The sequence below is a fragment of the Furipterus horrens genome, unplaced genomic scaffold, assembly GCF_987537825.1.
Source record: "Furipterus horrens unplaced genomic scaffold, mFurHor1.1.pri manual_scaffold_9, whole genome shotgun sequence".
Taxonomy (NCBI): domain Eukaryota; kingdom Metazoa; phylum Chordata; class Mammalia; order Chiroptera; family Furipteridae; genus Furipterus; species Furipterus horrens.
In genome coordinates this window covers 55,190,682-55,202,969 of record NW_028327179.1, presented here as the reverse complement: position 1 = coordinate 55,202,969, position 12,288 = coordinate 55,190,682, and the positions used below count along the sequence as shown (strand labels likewise).

The window sequence follows — 12,288 nt, the reverse complement described above, 5'->3', positions numbered from 1 at the left end:
AGTTTAAAGCAACAACAACAACAAAAAGCCTTCCCAAATCACAGGCAAAAACAACAAAGGTTTATAACTCTCTCATGCTACATATCCAGAGAAATTCATTGGCAAAGGTAAAGTATTCTTGCTCCAGGCATAGCTGGATCAAGACACGCTGAAGTGTTTCTTTAGGTTCTGCCCTCTTGCTTCCCCTAGTTCTGTTTTTGTCTGTGTTGGCCCCAGTCTCAAGCAGCCACCACCAGTTCCAGGCTGGTATCTATATAATTCCAAGTCCAGGGGGAAAGAAAGATTTTCTTCCCTTGCCTAAAAATCCCAGTAATTCTCATGGAAATCCCAGAAGTCACCTAACTGAAACAGTTGAGTTGCATACCCATCCCTGAACCAACTGCTAGGAAGAGGGAGATGGAAATGCATTGATTAGCCTGGAGCCCATGGAGGGATTAGCCCCAACCTGAGTTAGGTGGGTTGTCAATGTGAAAAGATTAGTACCCTCAAAGAAAAAAAATCTAGGTGCTATTACTCGATGAAGGGATATTCATGTAAGCTCAAAGGCAGTTTCTATTGGATGGTCTGAGACTGAAAATCCTATTACTACCTGCTTGATTCAGGCCCTGATGATTTCCATGTTATAGAGAGTGATGGTAAAGACCCCTATGTGCTCCCATAATGGTTATAAGAGAGCATTATTCAATTTTAGTTATTCATCCAACAAGTAGATATCGAGTGTATATAATATACCAGAAACTCTGCCACCTGATGGAAATATAAACTCCAATAAAATTCAAAAACTTCCTGGGGGAAAGAATATTTAACACAAAGTTATAAATAACTGTCCTATATATTATAAAAGTGTTATGTAGAAAGTGCTGTGTGACATGTATCCTAAATTTTACTGGTCATTGAACTTATTTTTCTAGATCAATTCTGAACTTACTTTCCTAGATCAGTTCTGAACTCACAAAGCACATTTAAATCTATTTCAAAATAGCAAAAATCTACTATTTTTCATGACAATTATATTAAATAAATAGCCAGGTTTTAGGACCTGAAGTTCAAAGTCTAGAATGTCACATCTTTGTTTCACTGTCAATCAGCATTTATCATAAAATGAAGTGCATAACTGGTTATAAGACTGTGTGAAGGTAACCTTGAAAGCAGTTCCTTGGTTTTTTCCCAAACAAATAATAGATGCCTCAGGGAGATAACTGTCATGCATTCTGTGCCAAGGAGCAGCCAACAATTTGCAATCCCATCTGCGATTCAAAATACTACAGAACTTTTCAGTAAAGACTCCTTATGCTTGGGACTTCCGGCCAGGATGGAGGCCTAGACTGACACGCTCCACCTCCCTCCACAACTAAGAAGGAATACAACTACTGCAAAACCATAAACAACCAGAAGTTCCAGGAAATAAAGCTACATGGAAGTCTAATGTATGAAGATATAAAGAAGTGGTGCTCATCTGGACAGGTAGGAGGGGTGAAGCCAGGGTGGAGAGGTCAAGCTGTGTTGCTGGCGGCAGCTACGACGACGAGCGGCGGGACTGTGGTAAGCACAGACACCTGTATTTAAGGGGAGGCGAGAGGTGCCCGGGGAGCACCCTTGGCTGCAGACCAAACCTGTCAGCTCGCAATTCCAATGCCAGGGAAGGCAGACCGCCATTGCCTCGGATTGTGAGGGCCGGAGGGTGTGGGGACGGAGAAGGAGGCTCCTGGTCTCTCAGCGGAGAGTGAATGGCAGGAAGCCATCTTGGACCCCGCTCCAACACAAAATGCCACAGTGTGGTGAGAAAAGTCACCTGGTAGTGACGAGTGCACAGAGCCCCGCCCCCTATAGCGTAGGAAGTGTGACAGCCCTGCCCAGGAAGCAAATGTAAACACAAAACTGTCAGGATGGCACAGATCATGATGGAGATCCCGGTGATGCAGCTGACCAGACAGCAAATATCTAACCTAATGGCACAGCAGATAGGAAATCTTTCTGAGGCACAGTTCAGAGCTTTGGTTATAAGAATGCTTACAGACCTAACAGCAGATCTTAAACAAGACAGGGAAGGAATGAAGGCTAGTCCTGCTGAAACAAATGAAAACACATATAAAACAAGTGGTGAGGAAAAGAAAACCAGGGATCAAATCAAGAAATCAGAACATAGGGAAGGAACAAATAGTCAACCAGTGCAGAAAGAGGAAATGAAAAGTGAGGAAAATGAGGAGAGGCTCAGAAACCTATGGGACAGCTATAAGCGGATCAACATCTGAATCATAGGGTTGCCAGAAGGTGAAGAAGAAGAACTAGAAATTGAAAAATTATGTAAAAAAATAATGAAGCAGAATTTCCCTAACTTGGGGAAGAAAATACTTACAGATCCAGGAAGCACAAAGAGTTCCCAAAAAACTGGATCCAGAAAGAACCACACCAAGACACATTATAATCAAAATGTCAAAAATTAAGGGTGAAGAGAGAATCTTAAAAGCAGCAAAAGAGAAGAAGAGAATTATGTACAAAGAGGTCCCAATAAGCTATCAGCTGATTTGTCAAAAGAAACTCTGTAGGCAAGAAGGGACTGGCAAGAAATATTCAAAGTAATGAAAAGCAAAAACCTACAACCACGATTACTCTATCCAGCGAAGCTGTCATTCAGAATAGAAGGGCAGAGAAAGTGCTTCCAGGACAAAGTAAAACTGAAGGAGTTCATCAGATCCAAACCACTGTTATATGAAATGTTAAAGGGACTTGTTTAGGAGAAAGAGGATCAAAACTATGAACATTAAAATGAAAACTGTATCACAACAACTAACAACAGAAGCTAGGGAATCAAAACAAAGGCAAACTAAGTAGGCAACAAGAGTGGGAAAGGAATTATAGGTATGGGGAACATTTTGGGAGGAGGTCAGCAGAGAGGGAGAAGGGGGGAAAGGGAGGGAGATGGTATAGGAATTAAGAAGCATAGTAGGATGGAGTGGAGTAGATAGGAAGATGTTGAGAAGAACTATATGCACAACCAATGGGCATGGACTGCAGGGAGGACACTGGTGGGAGGGGGGTCACTGGGTGGAAGGGAACAAAAGGAAAAGAAATGGGGACAACTGTAACAGCATAATCAATAAAGCATATTAAAAAATAAAAAAATTTAAAAAGACTCCTTATGCTGAAGCAGGTGGTTCAAGTTAAGTACAAGTGGGGATGAGAAAGTCATGTCAACAGGAGTAAAGCCTTGGTGGACTTTATTAACAAAAGGGATTCATTCCTCCTAAATTTGTAACATCTTTCTATGAAATAAAATTCCCTATGAAAGGAAAGCTTGGTTCATGAGTGAAATTTGGAAGTATTCCTAAAATGAACTCAAGTGTGTTGGTTTCCTTTTCTCCTTGACCAGAAATTCACGTCAGGTAGAAAGTGGACATTTAAGAAAGTTTTTAAAACATGGAGACTAGTCTTCATTTACTTTCATTCAAGAAGCATTTATTGAGCACCTATAATGTGCCCCATGTGTCTCACTGTCTATCGGGGGAGATAATAAACAAATAGTTACAGCACCATGTCATTTACACTATAACAGGCCTTTACAAGGTGCTGGTGGAAGGGACTGGGGGTGGAAAAAGGGAGGAGGAGAGAGTCATATTTAAGTGGAGGCTTAAAAGTGCATCATTTCACTATGTTGATGCCATGTAGCAAAGAGAAAGAAATGAAGATATAAAAATTATGCAATGGAAATCAAACCCTTGTCCAAGGTATCATTGGCAAATATGTTTTCCCATATGGTTGGTTCCCTTTTCATTTTGCTGATGTTTTCTTTAGCCATGCAGAAGTTTTTAAATTTGATTAGTCCCATTTGTTTTTTCTTTCCTTTACCTCCCTTGCCCTCGAGATAATATTGGTGAATATGTTGCTGCATGGGATATCTGAAATTTTACTGCCTATGTTTTCCTTTAGGATGTTTATGGTATCAATACTTATATTTAAGTCTTTTATCCATCTTGAGTTTATTTTGGTGTGTGGTGTAAGGTGGTGGTCTAGTTTCATTTTTTTGCATGTTCCAGTCCAGATCTCCCAACACCATTTATTGAAGAGGCTAATTTTACTCCATTTTATGCTCCTGCCTCTTTTGTAGGGTTTTATCTCCAAAATATATCAAGAACTCATATGACTCAACACCAGGAAGATGATCAATCCAATTAAAAAATGGGCAAAGGACCTGAACACACTTATCCAAGGAGGACATACAGAGGTCCCATAGACATATGAAAGGATGCTCAACATCACTAGCCATCAGAGAGATGCAAATTAAAACCACAATGAAATACCACCTCACACCGGTCAGAATGGCCATCATCAACAAATCAACAAACAACAAGTGCTGGCGAGGATGTGGAGATAAGGGAACCCTAGTGCACTGTTGGTGGGAATGCAGACTGGTTCTGCCACTGTGGAAAAAAGTATGGAATTTCCTTAAAAAACTAAAAATAAAACTGCCTTTTGATCCAGTGATCTCACTGCTGGGATTATACCCAAAGAGTCCTGAAACACCAATTCAAAAGAACCTATGCACCCCTACATTCATAGCAGCACTATTTATAATAGCCAAGTGCTAGAGACAGCCTACGTGCCCATCAGTAAATAAGTGGATCATAAAACTGTGGTACATTTACACAAAGGAATACTATGCAGCAGAAAGAAAGAAGAAACTCCTACCTTTCATGACTGCATGGATGGAACTGGAGAGTATTATGTTAAGTGAAATAAGCCAGGTGGCAGAAGACAAATACCATATGATCTCACCTATAAGAGGAACCTAATGACCAAAACAAATAAATGAGCAAAATAGAACCAGAGACATGGGAATAAGGAACAAATTGACAGAGACCAGAGGGGAGGGGGAAGGCAGATCATGGTTGAAGGAAGCAAAAGGGTTTACTCGAGGAACAAGTGTAAAAGACCCATGGGCATGGACAAAAGGGTGGGGATTGACTGTAGGAGTAGGGTGTGGAAGTGAGGCAAGGGAGATCAATAGGGGGAAAATTGGGACAACTGTAATCGAACATTAAAAAATTTTAAAACTATGTAATGTATGTGGATTCTAATGAACAAAATAAACTAACAAAGTGGAGACAGATACATGGACACGGAGAACAGACTGACAGCTGTCAGAAGGGAGGGAGTTGAGGGCTGGGGGAGACCAGTACAAGGATTAAGTAAAGACAAAAAAGAAAGACTCATGGACACAGCCAACGGTACGGTGATTGCCAGAGGGAGACAGGTAGGGGGATGTAGGAGATGGTAAAAGGAGGATAAATGGTGATGGAAGGAGACTTGACTTGTGGTGGTAAAGACACAATGCAATATACAGATGATGTATTGTAGCATTGTATACATGAAACCTATATAACTTTATTATGCAATGTCACTCGATAAATTCAACTTAAAAATAAATAAATAAAATTTAATTAAAAACTCAAAAATAGAAAAATAATTATGTCATGTATAGGTAACTTCAGGAAGCTCACATAGGCAGAGGGAAGGCATTGATACCTTTTGAACAAGGGAGCGATTGATCAAAAGTTGTGCCTCTGAAAAATCCTCCTGACAATGTTATGAAGGATTAGACTGGAGAAGGGAAGAGTTTGGAAGCAGGAACACCAGTCTGGGGGCTCCTGTGGGCATTGGGACATGATGAGAGACTGAACCAAGGCAACGAGTTTGAAGCAACACAGCCATGGTGACTAGTTGCTAGTAAAGCAGAGATCACAGAATCTGGTAATGGAGTGGGACGAGGTGAAGAAGAGAGAATTTCAAGCATGATTCCCAGGCTGAGCTGTCTTCAAATTTGATCTGTGCAGTCTCCCAGCCCACCCCCAAGAAGAGCCCCAGGTTTGGTTTAATGCTCTACTGCCACCATCTTGAATTCATTAACTTTTGAACAAGGGGCCCCATATGCTCAGTTTCATCTTGCACTGGGCCCTACAAATCCTATAGCCAGTCCTATTCCCAAGTTTCTGTCTTGAGATAACTGGTAGATTACAGTGCCAGTAATTAAAACTGGAAACAGAAGAACACATTTTGTTCCATGAGGGGTAAGTGAAGAGATGAGTTTAGTTTTATAACATATGTCCCTTGGGTCATCAAAGTCATGATATTTAGTAGGCTATTAGAAATTGATTGTAAATTCTAAGCAAGATAAAAGCTAGAGTTATAGATGTGGGGAGTACCAAGGCCAAGGTGGGTGTGGATCCTGGGTGTGGATGAAAGTGCATAGAGGGAAAAGAAGCTGGAGACAAAACCCTTGGGAGCACCCAAGTCTGACAGATCAGAGAAGAGAAAGAGAAATGGAAGAGGAGGAGTCAGAGTTCTGTGTGAATTGTGCCCTGGAAGCAAAGAAAAAAGGAGTCTCAAAGAGACAGTGATCCTGTAAAACACTCCACAAAGAGATCTGGTGATCTCTGCAAATGCCCACTGCATTTGGTGACTAGAGGGTCGGTGGTAATTACTGAGACTACTGGTCAACCTGGAAGCCATCAAAATAGGAAAAAGGAAAAGTAGAAGGAAACAGAAAGTGCATACTCTCCTTTCAAGAAGCTGGGCTATGGAGGGAAAGGGCGGAAAGAAGGAGAGTAGAAGGTGTGTAGAATAATGGCAGGTTTTTTAGGGGGGTTCCCTTTTAGATGGGGGAATGGAGCAGATTTGTGTGTGAGAGCACTGCTCTTAGGAGGTGAGAGGAGAGCACACACTTACAGGACATAAGCACAGAGGACGAAGGTGGGAATGAAGACAAATTCATAGATGGAGTGGGCAGAAGGTTGAGTGTTATACATGCTCCCCCATGCACATACACATGCAAATAAAAAACAAAACAAAACACCAAAAACCCAACAACAAATCTCTTATTTTCTTAGTAATGTTAAGTTCACTAATGAGTGAGGTGCTCTGGACAACAGGAGGGCTTTAGAGGAGTGTGGAAGGTGAGGAACTCTTTGCCTTTCGGAGAGGACACTGACCAGGGACAGGTGTAACTGCCATGTAATGAGGAGGGCTCAGCTGCTGAAAGCAGAGGTCAGTCTCAGAAAAGAGGCAGAACTGAATGATGCTTGCAATTTGTGTGGAAGAAAAACTGCAATAAGCAATTCTGACCCAGGATATTAAAAACTTGACAAGGGTAAAAGAGATTTGTTTTTTAATATTTTTCTTTTAATTAAGCTTTGAAGACCTTGCATTACAACATTAAACCTTCAAAACAGCACCTGCTTTCTTCATGCTCTCAGGGCTGCACAGCCAGCACCTAGGATCTAGAGCAGGTTAGAGGTTGCAACAGGGTAAGTGCTGATTTGGTGAATAATTAATGCATCACTAAGACCTGAGGCTCCTGCCTCCCTCAGCAGAAAGCATATTTATAAACTCATAAAGCAACTTACTCTATGGTCTAATGATTAAAGTTTTCTGGGCCCTATTTCATTACAGCTAAGTTAAAATCTGACCCACTAACTGGCCACTTAAACCTTCTCCCTGAGGTGATTAATGAGAAAAGAAGTGAATTCTCCTGACTATGATTAACAACTAACTACAGTTCCCTCATTCCAAGCACTTTGGCCCAGAGCAGGACTCAAGAAAGCTGAAGTCTTGACTCCATCCGTTGCTAAGGGGGCAGAACTGGGCTAATTCACCGAAAGAGTGGCAGACAGAGTGCCGCCACCCGCCTCCCTTCCCTCTCCAACCCGCAGGTGATCGGTGAGCTTAGATTTACCTTTTATTTAACCAGATAGGTCACACACGGTGTCGCTTGAGACCCTTCATTAGAGGCCCTCTTCTCTCATTATTTGTATACATACTATGGAGTTTCTCTAGAATGCAGACATGGTTATTAGTTGTTTGTGGGGAAGTGCGTCTCATGAAGAGACCTCCAGCTTCGTGGCTGAGTCAACCCTGTCAACGCGAGATGGGAAAAGGCGTCACTTAACAAGTGTCCTTCGAGAAATTAACTGAATTAGAGCCACCATCTAGATTTAGGTAATAAGTCTGTTTTTAAAAACAGAATCATATGGGTAATTCAATGGCGTGGCCAGTTGGGCAGGTCCTTAATAAATGAGTGCGCAAAGGAAGCGCAGTGAAGAGCAATTTTTCCCCCTGCTACGAAGACACAGATGTCCCACCGAGCCCAAACTCAGTGATACTGATACCAGACGGCTGGCTTTCTCAGGAACCAGCCTGATGTGTCTGTCGACCCTTTGTAAAGGTTTAACCCGCCTTCCCCGAGTGCTTAGTGCAAGAGTTAGCAGCGTAGGGCACCTTTTCCGGACTCACTCCTTACAAATGTAAATTGCACGAGAGGGCGGGAGGTCCCGACCAGCCTTCCAAGCCCCGGGATCTGAACACCCACCTCCGAGACCAGTCCATGCGCAGCCTGCCTCCTGCACACCTCTGGGGACACACACCAGGTAGCAGCCCGAAGACCTTCGCGGGGAACGGGAAGAGCCAAAACCCCGGAGCGACGGCAGGCGCGTCCTTAAAACAAAAGAGCCCGGGGAAGGTGGGACCTCAACCCCTCCAGGCCAAGTGGTGGCCTCCCGTCGCCCTCCCCCTCCGCTGGCTCTCCAAATGCGCATGAGCAGAGGCGCCTCCCTCGGTTCCTCCCAAGGCTAAACTTTCTAATTCCCTCCTTTGGCTTGAGCTGCCGGCTGCTGGGAGAGCGCTTGCATCGTCGGGTGAGCTGAACAAAGTAGCCGCGCGATTTCCCCCTTCCCAGCCTCCCACCCACTGTTTCCGTGGGAGCGGCAGGAAATGGAAGGGCCCCTCTCTTCTTTCTGAACATTTGCCTTTCCCCCCCCACTCCGCCTCTCCGTAAAGGAACACGGGAAAACGGGGCAGGCGGCTCGGTGATCGCTCCACTGCCGTGTCACCTCGGCTGCAGGGACTGGACATGGGGCTGCTCCAGGTGTTCGCTTTCATTGTCTTAGGTAATTCCGATGAAACGGTGGGGGAAGGGTGGGCTTGGATGTGGGGAAAGAAAACCTCAAGGCTGTTTGAGCCAGCTTCGAGGGCGCCTGGGGGACAGGGAGAGGGACTGGAGTGAAAATTATGCCCTGGGATTAAACGCGAGCGCCATCGGTGGCCGCTGAAGACGACGCGCGAGGATCATCGCGGACCCGCATACCCCGCGCTCTGTGCCCAGAGCTCCGGATCCCGCGGCCGCTGCTCAGGATTTTACACATTCTGCCCAGTCCTGCTGGGGTTCTCCACTGCGTGGGGAAGGCTCCCTTGGGTGGAAGGGGTCACTGCGGAGGGCTCGCGTGAGCCCATTTCCCAGGGAAGTGCCCAAGCTGAGCGCAGACTTCGTCCTGGGAACAAATTGGGGCCATGTGGCTTTAATTAAGTAGCGCCGTCTGCCCCCGGATGGCGCCAGAAACAGCTGGACCCGGAGCTTTCCTGGAATGGCGAAGAGTTGAAGCCGCTCCAGGGCCTCAGGGATTCTCTGCTCGCCCCCTCGCTTGCGAAAGCGGCGTGCCCCGCGAGACAGCCACCTCGCCCCCCACCCCCGCACTCAGGGATCTTTGCGCGTACACGTGCGCGCGCACGAACGCACACACTCTCCTGTGCCCCCACGATCACAGACTTAAGCGTGCACACATATTTGCATTCACAGCGAGGATGCACGGGCTGCCACGTGCACGCGGGTTCACATACACACCCCAGCGCAGATGTGCGGAGTTTGGCTGCCCACTTCATTGCATTCAGGTCCAGTCACGTCGAAGTGGCGGGTCTGCACATCGGTCTTTTGTGCCCGGAGCTGCTTCCCCGGGGCAGATCAGAGTGGGTGCGATGCCCTTGGCTGCTGGATAAACCTGAGATCGTGTCTTTGTTTCTTTCCGAATCCTCCTCTCCACGTCCCTGCTTTCCTTGCTTGTTCCTCACTTCTCCATTGTGCCTTTTATCCGTGCATTTTGCTTTCCTATGAACCTGCACTACCCCGGCCTCTGCTTGTTCCTTTTGCTTGGCTCGCTTCCTACTCCCAATACCCTATTCCCCACCCCCACCCCTACCCACCCCTTCTGCAGCGGTGTACGCGGTCCAAGTGCGCGCTCAAGAACCGGAGTTCAGCTATGGCTGCGCGGAGGGCAGCTGCTACCCAGCCACCGGCGACCTTCTCATCGGCCGAGCACAGAGGCTCTCGGTGACCTCGACGTGCGGGCTGCACACGCCAGAGCCTTACTGCATCGTTAGCCACCTCCAGGTGAGCGCTGAGAGCTCAGCTGGTCGCTCGAGGCGCACCTCCTCCAGTCCAGACCAAAGCGGCAGGGCCAGTGGAGTCTGATTCTGCTACCTAACCAGATAGGAAGTCTGGTCAGCCAAGCAAGATCAGGATTAGGCTGGTAGCTCACCCTTTTGTCACAGCTCAGTTTGCACAGTTGCATCCGCCAAATGTTTCCTGCCGTCGCCGCAGCCGCCACAGGCAGCGGGGAAAGACAGTTGCAGACAGACATAGCCCTTTCCGCTCGCCCTAACCCGCGGGCTCCAGGGGCTCCAGAAGACTGAGGGAGAGAGGGGCGGGGGGGGGGGCGAGAGAGAGAGAGAGAGAGAGCGCGAGAGAGCGAGCGCGAGCTTGTGTGTGTCTGTAATTTGTCCCCGTTGTGTGGGGGCGGGTGTGTGTGTGTGTTTAATCTTTCCCCTTTGGAAATGTGTGTAAAAAATGGTTTATCTTCTTCATTTCTCTTTCTTTTCCCCTCTTTCCTTCTCTCTCTCTCTTTCAATAATGAGTAGTGATCTTGGACTTTTTTTTTTTTTTTTTCAAATCTTGCACTTGGATAAAGGATATTCCAGCACTGACAGACACCTTATAAGGTCACTACAGTCATCAGACTTATTTTTCTCACCTGTCTGGTGCTTTTCACCCATGCATCTTTATTAGATACCAGAATCAGATGCTTTCTTTTTCAAAATGACCTGGTTGCCATGGTACCCTGATAGATGAGGACCTAAAAGAAATTTCAGGGTGTTTTCTGTTTCTAAAAATAGAACCAGATTTTAGATTTCAGAAATCACATTTTTACAAAGTCAACACATTCTAAAAGAAAACAGTGGAAACTATCCAAAATGAGAATCCCATTCCTTGATTTTTAAAAAGGAGGCAGATATTTCTGGCCTCTCAGGCGAGTAGGTGTTAATCTCACATGTGGGGCAAGTTCCAAGCCAAATGGTCTAATTTTGGTCACTCCACCCACCTGTATACCTGCCCTTTGGGAGTAGGACAGAGTGTGGTATGGTTTACACAGCAGATTCCTTAAAATGGAGTCGCTTTTACAAAGCAGAAGGGGAGCCCATTCTGGAGACCTGATAAATTAAACCGAAGGAATGTGGTAAAGTGGATTCCACTCATTTGCTTCCAGATTTATGAAGAGATGTCTAGACTGCTTCCTCCTGATTAAAAGGGAGGCTATAATTAAACTTTTTTAAGTTCTGGTAATTGTTCTTCAGTATTAACGTCCTTGAGAAGTTAATGAAGGCACTAGATGTTACCTTTTCTAATAATAACATAAATTTTACTTAAAATATTATGCTAACATTTACTTCAGAGGCCAGGCCATCCTGTAAGTGAATCACCCAGTTCTGAAACCAGTATTGACCAGAATGAGAATTGGACTATTTGTGTTAAAAGCAAGTAGAACCAGACTCTCTGGTTTAGGTGATTAGCCAAGAAATTGTGGAGTGCTCTCCACAGATATCATATCCTAAAAAAAGGGACTGGGTGTCCACTTTTCTCAGGCATTTAGTGGGTGTAAAAAGTGAGTCAGGAAGCTTATGTGTTTTGTTCAGGGTCCCACTGCATCCCTGACTTCTGGTCTCTATATTTTCATGAGTACATCTTGCCAGGTTCTAAATACTTTTGGAAGGAAGGAGATAAATAAGTAGAATTATAAAAGTACAGGCAGTTGATATGGTCCTTATAAGAATACCGCTATTGCCTAAATGTTTTTTGTAAGATGTGTGTGCGCCTATAGATTTCAGTCTCAGTATCATTTCAGACTTAAGGATAATCTGCATTTCAGAAAACTTAGGTAGAAATCAGAACTCCGCGTGGAAAAAAGAATTGTTAAGTCATGCTATTTATGATTTGCTATGCTGGAATACAAAGAGGGTTCTTTGAACTCTCCTGACCCAACTGCCATGGTGGCTGTGGCCTCCACTGTAGAAAGAAGGAAAGTGAGAAGAGAGCAGTTCAAAGCTACTCTAAAATCCAAAGTATTCCTCAATTCCAGTTCAGGTCCACTTTGGTATTCTTTGAATTGGTTACAGTTGATAGTGCTCCTA

At 45.0% G+C, this 12,288-nt stretch overlaps 1 protein-coding gene and 1 long non-coding RNA gene across 3 annotated transcripts in view; one reads left to right on the top strand and one right to left on the bottom strand.

Moving 5' to 3' along the window:
* Nucleotides 1-7,154: 7,154 nt before the first annotated feature.
* On the bottom strand, nucleotides 7,155-7,790 carry LOC150001786 (uncharacterized). The gene is made up of 2 exons (XR_016513057.1): nucleotides 7,730-7,790; nucleotides 7,155-7,274 (listed from the first exon to the last, which is right to left on the bottom strand). It is a non-coding gene; the product is annotated as an uncharacterized LOC150001786 (long non-coding RNA).
* Nucleotides 7,791-8,620: 830 nt separating this feature from the next.
* LAMB1 (laminin subunit beta 1) overlaps nucleotides 8,621-12,288 on the top strand; it is a 74,949-nt gene continuing 71,281 nt past the window's right edge. Inside the window, exons 1-3 of one of the 2 annotated variants that reach the window (XM_090287355.1) lie at nucleotides 8,621-8,687; nucleotides 8,830-8,939; nucleotides 10,038-10,213. In XM_090287355.1, coding sequence (XP_090143481.1) covers nucleotides 8,903-8,939; nucleotides 10,038-10,213 — 213 coding nt within the window. In that variant the 5' untranslated portion in view covers nucleotides 8,621-8,687; nucleotides 8,830-8,902. Of the gene's footprint in view, nucleotides 8,940-10,037; nucleotides 10,214-12,288 lie in introns of both variants that reach the window. The other variant, XM_090287354.1, reaches the window with a different exon arrangement.